Here is a 15,562-nt window from a genome sequence, read left to right as displayed (position 1 = left end):
TTCCCTCCTTCCTTTTATGTTTGGAAAATTGCTCATAGCCCACACATGGCTGTGTAATTGGGGAGAGATTGTTCATTCTTGCCTGCAGGAAGACATTTCTCTGTCTGCTGAGCTGGAGTTCCAGACTAGATAGAGGGAATGCAAGAAAAACGTAGATGGGAAGCAAGGCTACACAACTCATTATTTAAGCTATGATTCTTGAAGAAATGGCCACTAATCTGTGTTTGCATCCAGAACACCATGTATTCTGCAGGATGAGGGAAGTAAAATTGCTCAGTAGCGCTCTCAGCCTCCCCTCTGCCTCAGTGTGTAACGCTGTCATTGCTTGTAGGACATAGATACTGTGTAGAAACCTCAGTGAGTTTAGGAAAGTTTTCTTCATTGATAATCCACAATAGTTAAACACGAGCATCATCAGGTTTTCTTGTTTATTTCAACTTCAGATATCTTAAATACAAGTAGGAATGATTGTATGTATGTAAGTGACCTGAAGGTAGACAAGGGTTTGGTGATATCAAGTATTATGCTCTGTTTCTCAACCAAACTTATTAAAGATGGTTAAACTTGTGTTCTGTTGAACTCGTATTGTCCTGCCTCCTCTCAAGTTGCTCTTTTAAGTCAAGATTTTCCAAAGGTATCAGGATTTTCTTCACACTGGTTTTTCTCAGAATTCTGCCTGGGTGCTTGTCCTGCAGGTAAGATAGCACTGGTCAGGTTACAGAGAGATTTGATCTCCTACCTCTTCCCCCACCCCAGAAGATGCCTTGGAAAGGTTTGTGTGTGCGCATGTGTCATTTGGAACTTTTTGTCTCTGTGAGGGTATATCATGACACAAGTGAAGATTTTATTTCTTGTTCAAGATAGAAAATAGCAGCACGTAACAGCCAGATTCCTGGCATTAGCTTATAGTATTATTTAGTGGAATTTTTCCCCATGTTGTTTCTACATCTACATTTAGAGATTTTAGGGGCTTGCTTTGGCTTGGAGTGTTGCAGTTCTCTCTCTGATTATTTAAGGTCTCTCTGAATTTTGTTCATAAATGTGATTGACCAAGGGGTCTGGCCACATTCCAGGATGAATAATTGAAGTCTGTCCTCAGTTTTGATTAGATGCAACACTATTCCCTTGTCTCTCTGCTTTTGTAGTTGGTGGCTCACTCTGGCTGCTTTGGGGTCCTGAGGAAAGAGTACAAGGACTCTTCTCACCCACGTCACAGAGGCCTTTTAAAAAGAAACTCGGGGGGCAATTTAATCCCCCTGAACTCAAAGTGACTTTTTGTCACCCGCTGGTGGCTAGGCCTCTGCTAGCAGGAGTTTGTGCATTTGAGGTTAAATTTGAGTAAACCAAGTAAAGCATGGGTTTTTTTATGTCTGAGAGGTCTTGCACTTGACTTCCATAGGTGATACGGTACTGTTTAAAAAAAAGAAAAAAAAAAAAAGATTGACAAATCCCACCATTTTACAGGAGCATTAAGTGGCTCCTAATGATTGAATTGCTTTCTTAATAAATGTCTCATCAGCTTTTGTTCATGACTAAAGCAAGTTGAGTGCATGAAAGAAAACTAACTGTGTAATACCTGCAAAAATGAGTTTTTTGAGAACTTTGTTAGATATCAGGACTTTCGATATGAGGATCTGTGGAGGTCCTTGGAGGATGGCTGCATGTTGCCATCTCTGGAATTATTTGCTTCTAGATTTAGATAGATCAGTCAACAGTGAAGAGGAAGTTGTAGCATAGGTCACGATGTGAGTAAGCACTGTTGTAGGTTATAAGCTACACAAGCTCCTGTTGGCTGTAATGCTTGGAAATTATGGCTGCTATAAATAATGGCATGAGTTGGACAACTGTAAGTGTAAGCCTAAATTCCAGGTGGTCTGATTCTGCTAGAAATTTTCACTTAGATGACCTTGCAGGATCACCTTTCCCGCCTGGGACTGGGGTCACTGGAACACTGAGTTGCATGAATCAAATCTTAATGTCAGTTCAGGGAGCCTTACGTTTGGGGAATACCTCACATAAACTGAGAAGTCTATAAGCTGTCCTCTCCTTTTCATGGAGGACATTCCTGTGACCACGTTCAGTCACAGACAGACAGTTAAACACAGAAGGAGAGTAATAGAAGGATCTTAAATTTTCTGCAAAATGTCATTATGACAAGACATTTCATTTAGTCTGAAGGCATCTGTCTGTACATGCAGCACATGCAAGCAGCAAGAACAAAAAGGGCATCTCTATGTTGTTATACAGGTATTATACAATTAATATCTTGTGTATATGTGCATGTTTTGCATGGAAAAGATTGAATTTGTCATGCTTGAGTGTGTAGAGTACAGTAGTTCAGGTTACTAAATCCCAGGGTTTGGTTTGGCTTAACTTTAAAGGATTTTATCACTTGTTCTAAGAAAAAAATACTAAGCTCCACCCTTTATTTGCTTGCAAAATGATATTTCTTTGTTCAGAAAGATCTGCGCTGGTATTGATGTCTTACTACCTGTTCTGTCAGCAGTAAATTTTGATTTCTGCAGCTCAAGTTGCTATTGTGCATAAACACAACACGCTGGTGGTTGTGGGGGGGACTCTGTGGGGACAGGTTGGAGTCTCATGGGCGCGTGGTGACCATGGCCTGTTAGCTTGCTCAAGGTGGTGAAAGAATAACTGAACAGTTTCTATAAAGTGAAAAGATGGGAAATTAATTGCATCTAGGGGAAGGTGACAACTACAGTCAATTTAGTAATAAGCTGTGAATTGAACTTAATCTGAACTGAAAACTGGTTTGAACAGTCATTTGGCATTTCGCTTTCCTCTATGCATCCCCCCCCGTTAAACTCAGTGCAGAGCAAGACTGGAAGAACTTCAGTCCCAGTGGGATTTGAAACAGGACTAAAATGAAAAGTTGCCTTCATCCTCTGGTAATAATATTGGGAAGCTTTTTCAGATGCTTTGGGAAACATTTATATTGCTTACTTAACTGTTGTTTGATGTACAGAGGAGAAATGGGTATACTTAGAGCACACCCATGTGGCCATGTAGGGGTTAAATGCTATTTAAAAATTGTTTTAATGGGGGGGGGGAAAGGTTTCTAATTGTAGTGAAGTATTTTTGGAATTTGCCCTGTCAGTTAGTAATATTTCACTAATTAAAGCAACCCTTTGTTTAAACCAGGCTGACAACAGTTCGTCTGGAGATTTGGCTGGTGGACAAACCAAGGTATGTTCATTCCTCAGCGATTCAACCCGTTTTATATGCTGATGTTTCTGAAGTAGTGCTTTTAACTTGGAAGAAGGTAATCACATCTGTGAATTCCTTGTGGTTTCTCTGCTACTGAGGGTTGCAGCCTATAAACAATTTTATTGCCTTAAAGCCTTGTGTGTAATGAAAATTAACAAATAAAACAAGCAAACAGGCTCTAGGCTCTTCATGGCTGGAGGCATCAGGTTTGTTTGAATGGCAAAATTAAGGGATTATAAATTTTTGCTGAAAGAACGCTAGCAAGAGGCAGTTGTTCTCTGTTTCACTTGTTCCCTTTCTTTTGTATATGCTCTTGCTTGGGAGAACAGTGTATGTTCTGACTGTGGTTTGGTCAATAAGGCTTTATGTGTTTGTGGAAAAGTGGGTTCTCGTTTGGGAATTGTACATTTGCTGTAAAGGAGAGGGAAAGGGCTGCAGTGATATATAGTGTCAGGTTGAACAACAAAGACTGAAAATTTAACAGGTTTTGCTGCCCTGAACTGCGTTATATGAGGAAAGTCACATAATACTAAAAAGCCACATACAAATCTTGAATAGCTAACTGTACACTTGCAGGTTGTATTTGCCCAATGCTGCGGTATCGCTGATTGCACTTAGTTGCTTGGTTTTGTCAAATGGCTTGCTGCTTGTGAAGAAGCCTACTTTGCCAGATCAAAGATCTTGAAAGAGTAAAACTTCTGACCGTTGTGGCATTTTGAGTGAAATCTGTTGAGTGATGCGTACCTGCTGACTAATACTTTTGGCTAGACTGAGACTTGGTAGCTTTCTTTTGAAAGATTACCTCTTCTTCATTAATAGACACTCAGAGATACATGTCAAGTCTTGAAAAAACAGTATTTGTGTCTTCTCTTCACAACATTTATAAAAATACAAACTTGCAGATCTGCCTCGTCAACAGATCTGCAAACATGTCCAAGCAGTGAAGACACTTCAGAAGCTCTATTCGATTTCAGTAGCAATATTGATATACTACATGATGTGCTCTGTAATAATGAAGAACATACTGGAACAATTGGATGTCAGAACCAGGATGAGACTTTGAAATGAGTGTTCTCTAGTCTCACTTGTATTTTGTTGTCCCATGAAATTATTTCAGGTTTTGGCAATTGTACCATGGGACTGTTACTCTTGGAAATTGCTGTGATCTAGAAATTTGCTTTATTTGAAGAATCTGTGCTAGGAATGCTGCGGGTTTTGGGGTTTTTGGTTGGTTTTTTTGTTTTTTTTTTTTTTTTTTTTCTGGGGGGCAGAGGGAGCAGTAACTTGTGATAATGAATTAAATTCTCTAAAAGTGCAAGAAAATAAATCTGAGCTACAATAGAGTGAAAATTACAAATGCTTTAAAGGAAATTGTCATTGTTCTGAGAGAAGGTGGAGAGAACAGATTACTTTTCCATTGTGCTAATATGAAGGTACCCTTGGTGCAACAGACAAGAGAATAGAAACCAAAGAACCCTGATAAGGTGATACCGATGCAATGGGAGAGTATTTGATAAGAAGAGTAAGGGTTTGTGGAGCTTCCTGGTCATTAGAAGGAAGAATTTAGGGTTTCAGGTGGATTCTTGGAGCCTTTAAAAAGGATCATGAAAGTTAAGTTCAACATACGTTTTAGTGAGCTTTTCTTTATTCACTGTGATAAGAGACCCTGATTTTAGTGCCAGGGAAATAACTGGGATAGTTATTTGGAAATTGGAAGTGAATAGTTATTTTGAGCTACAAGGAAGGACCAGGTCAGTTAAGTAACAGTTGCATTTCATGTAACTGTTTTTTTCAACATAATAGTTTAACTATTTGTCCTTGGGTGAGTGAGCAAGTTAATCAGCTACAGAGCAGGCACTGTATAATAACTTTATAAATGTCTATTGTGTTTGATTTCCACAAGAGCTTTAGATCTTGTAGCTGAATGTGATCCTTGTGCTTAAGCCATTTTACATTATCCTGGTTCATTCAAATGGCAGAGGAGGGGAATTGAAGTTCCAAGCCTCAGGCCAGTAGCAACAAATCTTTTCCTGGCTGGGTGGGAGCACACAGGGCTCCCAGTTACTAGCAGCCTGCACTAGTCAGTGACCAGAATTGAAGTCATTTGTCAAGATGGCTATTTTCTTGTGTTCCTACTAGAGGTTAACGTGTGAATGGGAATAGCTAATCGGAAAGGTGGAAACTGTCCAGACAGGCAGGCAAGGGTGTTATCCTATCTCCAGGCTGGGATTGAAGTGACTTTGAAAATGGTTACAATAATAAGGTGGAGGTAAGGGTAACTTAATTTAAATTTTTTTTAGGTATAAAAATCTGCAGTTCAGCAGAAGTAGGTGTAATTATGATGACAAGCTTGCTGTAGATGCATTCTTTTTCTGTAACATGGTATGCTTTGCTGTTGAATTTTTCTTATTCTCAGAGCTGCAGGCCAAACATCTGAATGCATATGTGAACTGAACATTATATAATTTAATACATTTACTGTGAGTTCCTCTCAAAGGCAAAGCTTGAATCTGACAGGGCGAGTGCTTTCTCTTTCTGTATGGCAAAGCGTGGCTGCATCTTGTGCTAGACATGTCTGCCAGAGCCTGAACAGCCTGTTTTCCATAGTACTGCTTCAGGTACCGGAGTGGAAAGGATGGTTAGAGCTGGAAGCAGCGTGATAATCAGAAGAGGAGCCTTTTTTTGCTGTTTGCCGCAGTGACCGATATATCTGTTGCCATCAGGCTAACCTTGATTCCTCCGTAGCATTTTTTAAATAGTTGTGCTTCATGAAAGTGGTGTTGTAGTATGAATCATAGGTTTAACGAGGAAGTTTTGACACTGTTGCTTGGGTGTGTGTTTTTTGTTTGTTTGTTTTTCTTTTTGTGTGTTGTTCATGTTCTTCAGTAAAAATACAAACCTACCTAGTACTAGCCTTTGCTCTCTCAAAGTTTCCTCTGATCTGCTTCTTAGGGCTTAGGTGAGTGCAGACTCCGTACAATATCATCTATGGTTAGTAGCAATATGGGAACATGATTGAGACTTTCTGATTTGGTATACTGTTATCACATGATAAATGCTTTGAGAGATGTGTTCAGAGTGGTCGGTACAACTAATCTGGTAATAAGAGAGGAAAATAAATAGAAGGTGTGCAAAATCTACAGTTGCAAGTACAACGTTTTTCATCAGCTTGTGTTCCCATAGATTGATCTGACAAGACTACACAGGAACATCAGGAAAAATACAAAATAAATGGCTAACCACAAGTTGTCTGCTGTCCGATGAAAGTAATGAAATTACATCCTGGAGCAGGGTTGTTGAGTAAACATTTCTGATTTTTGGAGTGGCACTCACGTTATCCTATAAGAATTTTTTGTAGAAGTCTGTGTAATACTAGTTTTGGTTCTGTTTCCTGAAAATGGTTGACTATAACTTGATGGAGGGAAAAAAAAGGCAAAGTTTCAGTAAAATAGCAAAAAAAAAGTGAAACTAGATGTTATGAAAGAAAGGAAGTTCCACCCAAAAATGCACAATGAAGATTTTTATGTTCCACATTGGGTTCTCCCCCACTTCTTAAATTACTGAATACAAAATTCTGTATGCCAAAAATTTTGGATCTGCAGGTTTAATGAAGTGCAGAAAATGTGCCTATTATAAGTTGTTTTATAAAAGGTATTGGTTTAGATTACTGATTGGAACAGTCTTAACTGTATGAAGTAAGATAACTTTATAAAATGAAGAAATAGTTAAGGACATAATTCCAGTCATATACACACACATACACACAGAGTGCTGTTTTCTATATGAGTTACTATCATTAGTGGAGATGTTAATCTGTATGGGATAGCATGTTTAATTAGAGCTGTTTACATACTGAACCAGGAGTGTTTGGAATACTATTGCTTCTGGCTAGGGGAATAAATGGGAGTACATACTTTGGGGTGGGGAGCGTAGGTGTTGAGTGAAGGTGTTCTGGCCACAGATGCTGGTCTGCACTACGTTCCCTGCTTAGTGTAACTCTAGCCTTTCAAAGTACAAACGCCAGGTAGACTTCACGGAGTCATTAATACTGTCTGTGTTAGTAGGTCCCAAGAGCCACACTGATAGCCTGGGTTGAAATAAAGTAGTGTGTGGGGAGAGGAGGAGAGTGAACTGAAGTTGCCATTTTTCCATCCTACTGAATCACCTTTAATGACATTTTCGTGTAGACTTGGAAAGCATGTTATTTTCTATTTCTTGAAGATGTAAAGTAGTGACGTTACAGAAGGCAGATCCTGACTGATGACTGATACCTCCCCGATATATGTACTTTCAGTGTGCATGCTTCCTTAGGACAGCACCTGCTAAATGCGTGTGTATATGAAGTGTGCAACTATCAGCTTGCTTACCTGTGTGTATTTCTAGCCTGGATGCTGACTTTCTCTGGAGGATGGGGGGAAACAGAAGATATGTCTGAAAGGTAGCTGTGCTGACAGAGTACCTGCATGAACTTGAAGTGCCAAATTGAGTATGTATTAGCGTAGCACACCTGTCTCAAGTAGGATTGTGAGGGTAAGAAGCAAAGCTCAAGCTGTGTAGCAAAATTAGCCTGTAAGGAATTGCTAAAATTATTCACTGCACTAGTAGTATTAGTATTAATAATATTTCTTCCATTTCTCAGTGACTGATTTACTGACATGCATCTTCATCCCTCTCAGCTGTTTTTCCTGGGCAGTGTTCTGGCACACAGCTGCTGCTGTCTGTCCTTATGCTAGCCTGAGTCTGACCTCTTCTTTTGCTTCTGCTCTCCCTTTCTCCACTTGCTTTGCAGATTTTGGTAACTTGCCTGGTTGTTTTTGGTGTTGTGTGGGTTTTTTTGTTGTTGTTTTGTTTTTGGTTTTGTTTTTTTATATCTGGTTTGTTCTTATCATACCAGAAATTGTTTACTATGAGACATAGCTCTTGGTAGCTGTCTGGTGTTTGTCCTTGTAACTAACTGCATCATGTCATAGGAGGGTTAGTTTGTGCATTGCTGCAGTCCTTTGTCTATTTGCTGCTTTTGTAAACAGGTTCCTTAGGGACTGTCAGGACAGAGGGGGGAAATATGCATAGAAGCATGTAGTTTGCATGTACATCATTTTTGTGTACCTGCAAGAATTCATCTGCAGTGGAAGGAGATTTGATTAGAGATTCTAGGTGAAGATGATTTAAAAAAAAAAATAAAATTTAACTGTCAGGTGTCAAGGGTAGACACCTGATGTCTCTGAATTTTTACTTTTGTTATGCCCTTCAACATTTTTTTCTGTGAACTGAAGATAAACCAGGTATATTCAGAAATAGCCTTTTCCCCCCTGTTATTTAAAGATGTGAATTCTAGTCTTCAGATGTCTAGTTCTGAATATGTGGGAGTTCCAGTCTTCATGTAATAAAAGCAGTGTTGTAGCCTCAGAGATGTCAAGGCCAGTTCATTTAACAAAAAAAGAAAAAAGCCATTGACAAACACTGAGCTTTCATGATGCACATAGTCCTTTGCTGCTTTCAGACATTTCCTTTGTACAGTATTTTCCCACACAGAACAAAGTGTCGGTTTGCCAATGAGATGAGGATGAAAAAGACAAGTTTTCCAGTGTCTGGAGTAACGATTGTCTTAATGGACTTTCCATCTGTCTCCTAATTGCTTTTCCACCAATACAGATTCATGTGCAGTGGAGAAGTGAAGGTGGTGAAACAAAAATGCAAAGAGTTGATGAAATTGAAAAATGTGAGAGCTGCTGCTATTTTACATTACGAGTGAGGAGTGACCACAGGCCCCCCTGGTTTGTTCCTGCTGGGAGGAGAGGGGATGAACCACTGCTCTCTACAGGCGATTGATGCCTAGGGACATTTGGGTGAAGGAGAGCAGTGAGGATTTGGCCAGAGAAAGGCAGCCTTCTTGCCTTTTTCCAGCCGGTGTGCTGCTCTGCCTGCATCCTGCTGGAAGGAATGTTGGGGCTGCTAATGGGCATGCACTCGGACCCCCTTAGGTGCCGTTTTTCTTCAGCAGGTGTCACCCACCTCTAGGCAGACCTGGATCTGTTGTTTTCTGGACTGAAATCTCAGCCAGATCATAAGGGGAAGGACTTGAAACTGTCTGGGAAAACAGCAAATACGAAAAAGTTCCTGTATGTTGTTTAAAGTATTAGGTGGCCAACCACAGTCTTTAAAGTGGGGAGAGAGATTTATCTGATGATCAGTCTTTTCCAAACACTTTACTCTCTTACATTACCCCTGCATCCTGTGGAAACCATCTTTCAAAGAAAGCTGATACCACTTTGTCTCAAGAATTTAAAGCTTTGAGAAGAGCATGTGCAATTCAAGATCTAGATGAAGGACCTCCTCCAAGGTGAACTGACTACAAATGACAAATGTAAATGTATGTGGCATGAAAGCATCATACATGAGGAATAGGTCTGGTCTCTTAGAGAGGGATGAAGTTGCTATTATGTTCAGTCGTGGCTACCTCCAGGCAGGTCACTTGATAGGGTGACTGAAGCTGAAGCCCCCTGTTCCAGAACCCTGTGGCAGACAAGGTTTGTGCTGCTGCTGCTTCTCTATTGCATCTTGCACTGCCTTGTGTCTGTCTGGCTTTTAACTTACTAGTTCAGAGCTGTAACTGAGACAGCTAAGATGAAAAGCTTTGTGTGCGAGAGCCAGTACAATTTTCCTTTTGGCTCACGACCAATGTGTTTTTTCTGGCAGCTGGAATTAGAAGCAGCTATACCTGGAAATCTAGATCTAGAGACCCAAGTGCTAGGCTGTGTGAGTTGAATGGGCTGTGGAGCAAATCTATCCTTTTCTTTTCAACTGTTAACTTGAAACTTTGAAACTTTATGTATCAGGTCCCAACAGGTATAAAAGCATGTGGTAGAAGGAGAGCATGTGCAGAAAGGGATGACTGAAATGGTTAAGGGGATGGAACAGCTGCATTTTGGGAAGAGACTGAAAAGACTGGGACTCTTCATTTTGGAAAATGGAGAGTTTAGGGGGTATATGATAGGGTTTTACAAAACCATAAAGATGGTGGGTAGGTTGAACTAGGCAGAACCAGTTATGCAGTCCCACAGTGCAGAAACTAACAAGTGTCAGAACTGGTGGGCATTCACTTTAAAATGAACAAATGAAGGTACTTTAAGCAATGGGGAGTATGACCTTCTGGAGCTTGCTGTATGACCTTCTGGAACTTGCTGCCACAGAAGGTCATGGGGCAGACAGTACCAGCATGTTCAAAGCAGAATTTGACAAAATTAGTGGAAAACAGGTCCACTAGCAGATACTAAGAGAATGGGTCAGGGATGGACCTTCCAGCATCCCTGGTACAGCAGGAGCATGGAGGGAGCAGGACACAGAAGGGGCAGGGCTGGCTTGCTCTGTTTGAATTGTCTCCTTTTGACATGGCAATGAAATGCTTGGGTGGGTGAGATGGATGGTGTGCTGACCCAGTAAGGCATACCTTATGTTTTGATCCATATTTTCTGCAGTTGGCTGTTGATGCACTGAGTAAATCTTGAATGTAGGTGCTTTGCCCATCTCTGACCTCTTTAAATCTATATAAGTCCTGTAAGGTCATTTAGACAGAAACTTCATTTTCAGTTTTGTTTTGGAAAAGCATATAGCTTTGAAACCCTGGTACCTAGGCAGTTTTTTATTAAAACAGTGAAGACCCCTGATTTCTTTTGTCTGAGAACGACAAAGGCTTCTGCTGCTTAAAATTATAGCACCAAATATTTTCAATAAGGGGGAAAAAAGTACTCTTTCTGTCATTTTCTGATATTCTTTGGCCCTTTATGCTCATACAGAAAGGCAATTTCATACTACCAAATCGTAGGGTTCTTTTTCTTCTTGACATGAACTTTACTCAGGTGGTTCAATTGAACATTTTTTTCCTCACCAACATCTCCATGTGCCCTGACTTGAGTCACAAGTCAGGAGCAGACTCCACTGGGAGGGATATTGCCAGCTCAGGCTGCATGATCCTAAGTCAGATCTCTCTTCTCTAGCTTGGGCTGCTTGCCTGTCTGCCTGTGAAATGCCTCAAATGAGTGGGGAGTAAATGGGGTGTTTCACAAATATTGTCTTTGCACTCCCTGTGAAGTTGTTTGGTAGTAGTAAATGGTAGCCATAGTAGTATAACTAGCTTTTTGTGTACATTTTATTGTGTGCGTAAATACATATGTATGCGTGTGCTATGTCTGTCACTGCAGAAATAATCTCTGAATGTGAGTGAAACAGCCAGAAATGTCTTATTTCTGTCTGTGTAAAAATCCTTTGGTGGTTTTCACTTTTTGCCACTGTCCCATATTCTTGTCATGCGGCATGGGCTCTGCAGAATTTGTATATTCACCGGTGGTAGTTGTGTATGTACTTAAATGTGTGTGATGTGTTCAGTTGATGTCATTTGGCTAAAATACTGTGTTACTTTTAAAGCAATAATATGTTTTCCGAGAAATTATTCTCATATGGAAGAGCTGCAGAGAATCTCATGTGTTATGGTGTTTGCTATTTCTGGAAAATTTCTCATTGTACATTCATCTTGTCCTTGCGTGAGTGAGGCTTTTGATATAATCACTTTTTATAGTTACCAAAAAGTTGTGGTCAGCCCTGTTGTTTTAAAAGCCATTTTAGAGGGTAGATGGGTAAAATCCTATTACTTGGCCTGTATGCATGGTAGACACTCTTAAATATTTTTCTGGAAATGAAACCTGCAGCAAACGTGGAACACTGGTTCAGGAGTAGGAAAGTTAACAATGCTGTTTACTACAGGGAGGGAAGAGAAAAGCTCTAAACTATTTTGTGTTATCAATAATACTGTGGGCAGTCCTGTCTCATCAGTACTTGCTTCAGGAATACTAGTTATGGGGAATGGCGGGTAACCTGATGGGATTTTATTCTTCGATTTCTCCATGGGAGCTCTAAGTAACTGTGCAGAAATCATGGGACTTTTGCTGTGCAGACTTCGTGCAAGAGATGGGAGGAGAGGAAGTAGGGAGGTGACAGAAGTAATGACAAGTAACCTTAACAGAAAGGGCTGAATCGGGGTGAGTTGTCTGGCATTCCCCTCAGTTAGCTGTGCTGTTTTTTCCTTAGTAATGTGATTTATTTTTGGAGCAATCTTACAGCAATAGATACATGGCTTAGTTTTGCAAAGGTTTTTTAACTGGGGCTCAGCCTTTTCATGGAGTCTACTTTCAGTCATCCCTTATTTGAACTTTCTTTTGGACATCCCCAATGGGCATTTCCCTAGCCCATAAAAGGTGGTGAAATACGCATTCTGCTAATACACTACTACCCCCTCCCTCCATGTATTTAAAATAATAGTCAAAAGCATTATATCAGCCAGTGGATTTAAAGCTACCTTGGAGAGTAGAAAAATGCACAGAGTCCCAGGAGACTGCAGTATTGGTTGGTAAGTTATTTAGAGAGCAGATAGGGAAAAGGGATCATATTTGCATAAGCGTGGACGGGAGGTGAACAAAACGTATCTTTGCTTTATATGAATTTGCTGCTGTACTAAGAGGGTTTTTATGGGCCATGTAAAATTCAGCAGGAGTAGAGTCTGATATAGGGAAAGTTTATGGGGCTTTGCATGTATGTTTATAATTTTCTCTTAGCTGGAATACACGACATGGATTGTTACAAGTTTTGGAGATAGCAAAATAATGTACAAACAGGTTTTGGCCTTTTTTTTTTTTTTTTTCCTCCACCTAGAGTAATGTCTGGAATTAACGATTTAATTTAAAAAGCCTTAATTGTTGAGACTTTTATTTCCTCATAAGTATAATTTAGTCACTGCCTCTGACTTTGGAGGGAACTGATTCTGTAGAAGTAATAAATGATCAGCTAAGTTTGATTATTTTTTTATTATTATTTTTGAGCACATATGTGAATATAGTTATACACTTTACTGGAAGATTATTTAAACGGGTTTAATTTTACAATATTTTCTTGGTTCCTTGATAGAAGATCTAAGCCCTGTGACTATCTTTGTAAAGAATGAACCATTGCAGTTTACATAAACAATTGCAGTTTACATGTTGGAAACATGAAGTTGAAATAAACATTGCTTTGTTCTGTTCTTCATTGAATAATTAACTGTTATGATGTAGTATGGTATTTGGGAATAATACTGTGAATGCCTTTTCCATAGATATAATGAACCAGTGTTAAGTCTCTGCCAATGAGGAATTGCTGTATCAGTATTGCCAAAACCCAGGTTGTGTATCTTGAGTGCTTTAGTCTGTATTGGCTTAATTGAGACCTGGAGAGCTTTTTTCTTTTTTTTTTTTATGTAAACTGCCTTTCTCTTCTCAAAATGTTATGTGTCTCAAAAGTCTTTGACACAGTTGCTGTGAATTTTTTATCTGATGATGATCAGCATGTTGCTACATAATGAAAATACTCAGTGATGAGGAGTATTTGAAATTCATCACAGCTGAGGATGCCCAGCTAAAGATGTAAATCTTTACACAGTCTGCTGTGTTATATTGATGCAAGTCTGGGATAAACTTTCAGCTTCATTAGATTTCTGTGTGCCACAGAGAGCAGAGCATGACCAAAAATATTTCCTTGTGTGGTAAACAAAAGAGAGTTTCATAATGCTACCATTTGAGACCAGACATAATTACAGCCTCTTCCTCGGGCAAAAACTCAGTCTGTAACCTGTGGTTCTGCACTGTTTTCTTCCAGTTTTTGCTCCTAACAATTACATGCAGTTTAGATTCCAGTCTTGAGCCTCATGAAAGTAGCATTGCTTGCTGCCTGCCAGGGTTGCCTTCCTTCTGCTCCCCCCCCGCTTTTTTTTTTTCTTTTTTTTCTCCTTTCCTTCTTTTTCCTTGGCATCTTCCTTAGTGGAGAACCACAAAAGCTGTACCAGGTGACAAGAAAGAAACGTTGGTCTAGGCTCCTCTAGGTTTCACAGTAGATTATGCAGAGTTCTTGTATAAACAGCTGCGAGTACTGAATCTCCTAAATTAACTGTTTAACTGAATTGCTTGGAGAGCCCAATTCCAGTAGTGGAACGTACTTGAAGTGAACAACAGGGAATAAAAAATGCATATTTTTAATTCAGATGCCAAGACTGCATTGCAGAATATTTCCAAAATTCTGCAGAGGAAAATGACTTTGTTTACATTACAAATGACTTGGACAGATTGACTAGCTGATCAATTAATGTCAAGCCCTACTTACACTAAACTCCAGTATCTAAACAGTGAGTTCTCGTGACAGTTGTCTTGCTTTGGAAAAGTGCAAGCATCAAAGCTTGTGAAGAAGTGTTTGGGAGGTAGGAAATAAGGAGACGTGGGCCTGGATACAGAATAAACTTTCTGTGAAATTTATCTGTGAATTTCTTCAAAACTGCAAGCTCTGCAAAACTGTCCTTTTCAGAGCCTCACAGACATGTCCTGTAAACTTTAGCCAGAAGTAGAAATCTGCAGGGAAGAAGAGTGGATAAAATCTAAAATGAGAATTCTTTTTTTGTTGTCTATATATCTAAAAAGCAGAGAAGCTGCAGCAACCAGTGGAGATGATGGCATTGCTTATTTTTTTACATAAAAGAGGCAGTGGAGATGAAGGACTCTCAGCTCTTTGGGCACGGTGCCTGAACCCATTATGGCACAGAACCTCCTCACATCAGATTAGTGAAGTTACCTGGATGCAGTGACACTTTTTTTTCCTTCTAGACCTCTATTTCTTCAAAAACATCTCCCATATTTTCAAACACAAAAAGCCCAATCATGACAGAGATGTTTCGAAAGTAATAAATTTGATCTGTTTGCCATCAAGTATGTTCCTACATAACACTGGAGTTTAGCTGTTTTTTTCTTTATTGTTTACTTTTAATATGAATCATAATTCTGACAACATCTTTCTATTTTTAACCTGAAAATAGATTGCAGATGTCAGCAGTGGGGGATACAGGGGAATTTGTGATGGACTTCTACAGTGAGTGATTGAAGTGTCTAATTGTATCGGGTTTGTGTGTCAAGGTTTTGGTAGTGGGGGGTTACAGGGGTGGCTTCTGTGAGAAGCTGCTGGAAGCTTCCCCAATGTCCAACAGAGCCAATGCCAGCCAGCTCTAAGACAGACCCACAGCTGGCCAAGGCTGAGCCCATCAGCAACAGTGGTAGTGCCTCTGGGAGAACATATTTAAGAAGGGAAAAAAGTTGCAGCGGGCACAGAAACTGCAGCCAGAGAGAGAAGTGAGAACATGTATGAGAAACAGCCCTGCAGACCCCCAGGTCAGTGCAGAAGGAGGGGGAGGAGGTGTAGGGTTCGGCGTTCAGAAGATCTCGCGATGTCACGGAAAGACGGAGGGTTAGTCGCAGCCTTATGACGAATC

General features: G+C 40.0%; 1 protein-coding gene across 8 annotated transcripts in view; it reads left to right on the top strand.

The window, feature by feature from the left end:
• The window catches only part of TNS3 (tensin 3), a 241,833-nt gene that overhangs the window by 46,132 nt on the left and 180,139 nt on the right, over positions 1 to 15,562 (top strand). For 5 of the 8 annotated variants that reach the window (XM_075052341.1, XM_075052340.1, XM_075052339.1 and 2 more), the window contains exon 2: positions 3,163 to 3,207. The exons of 2 other annotated variants lie outside the window; for them this stretch is intronic. In XM_075052341.1, the coding sequence (XP_074908442.1) occupies positions 3,163 to 3,207 (45 nt within the window). Of the gene's footprint in view, positions 1 to 2,347; positions 2,910 to 3,162; positions 3,208 to 15,562 lie in introns of those variants that run through there. One more of the 8 variants, XM_075052343.1, reaches the window with a different exon arrangement.

The sequence above is a fragment of the Buteo buteo genome, chromosome 20, assembly GCF_964188355.1.
Source record: "Buteo buteo chromosome 20, bButBut1.hap1.1, whole genome shotgun sequence".
Taxonomy (NCBI): domain Eukaryota; kingdom Metazoa; phylum Chordata; class Aves; order Accipitriformes; family Accipitridae; genus Buteo; species Buteo buteo.
The sequence above is the reverse complement of the archived record's forward strand: the minus strand, read 5'-3'. Positions and strand labels throughout refer to the sequence as shown.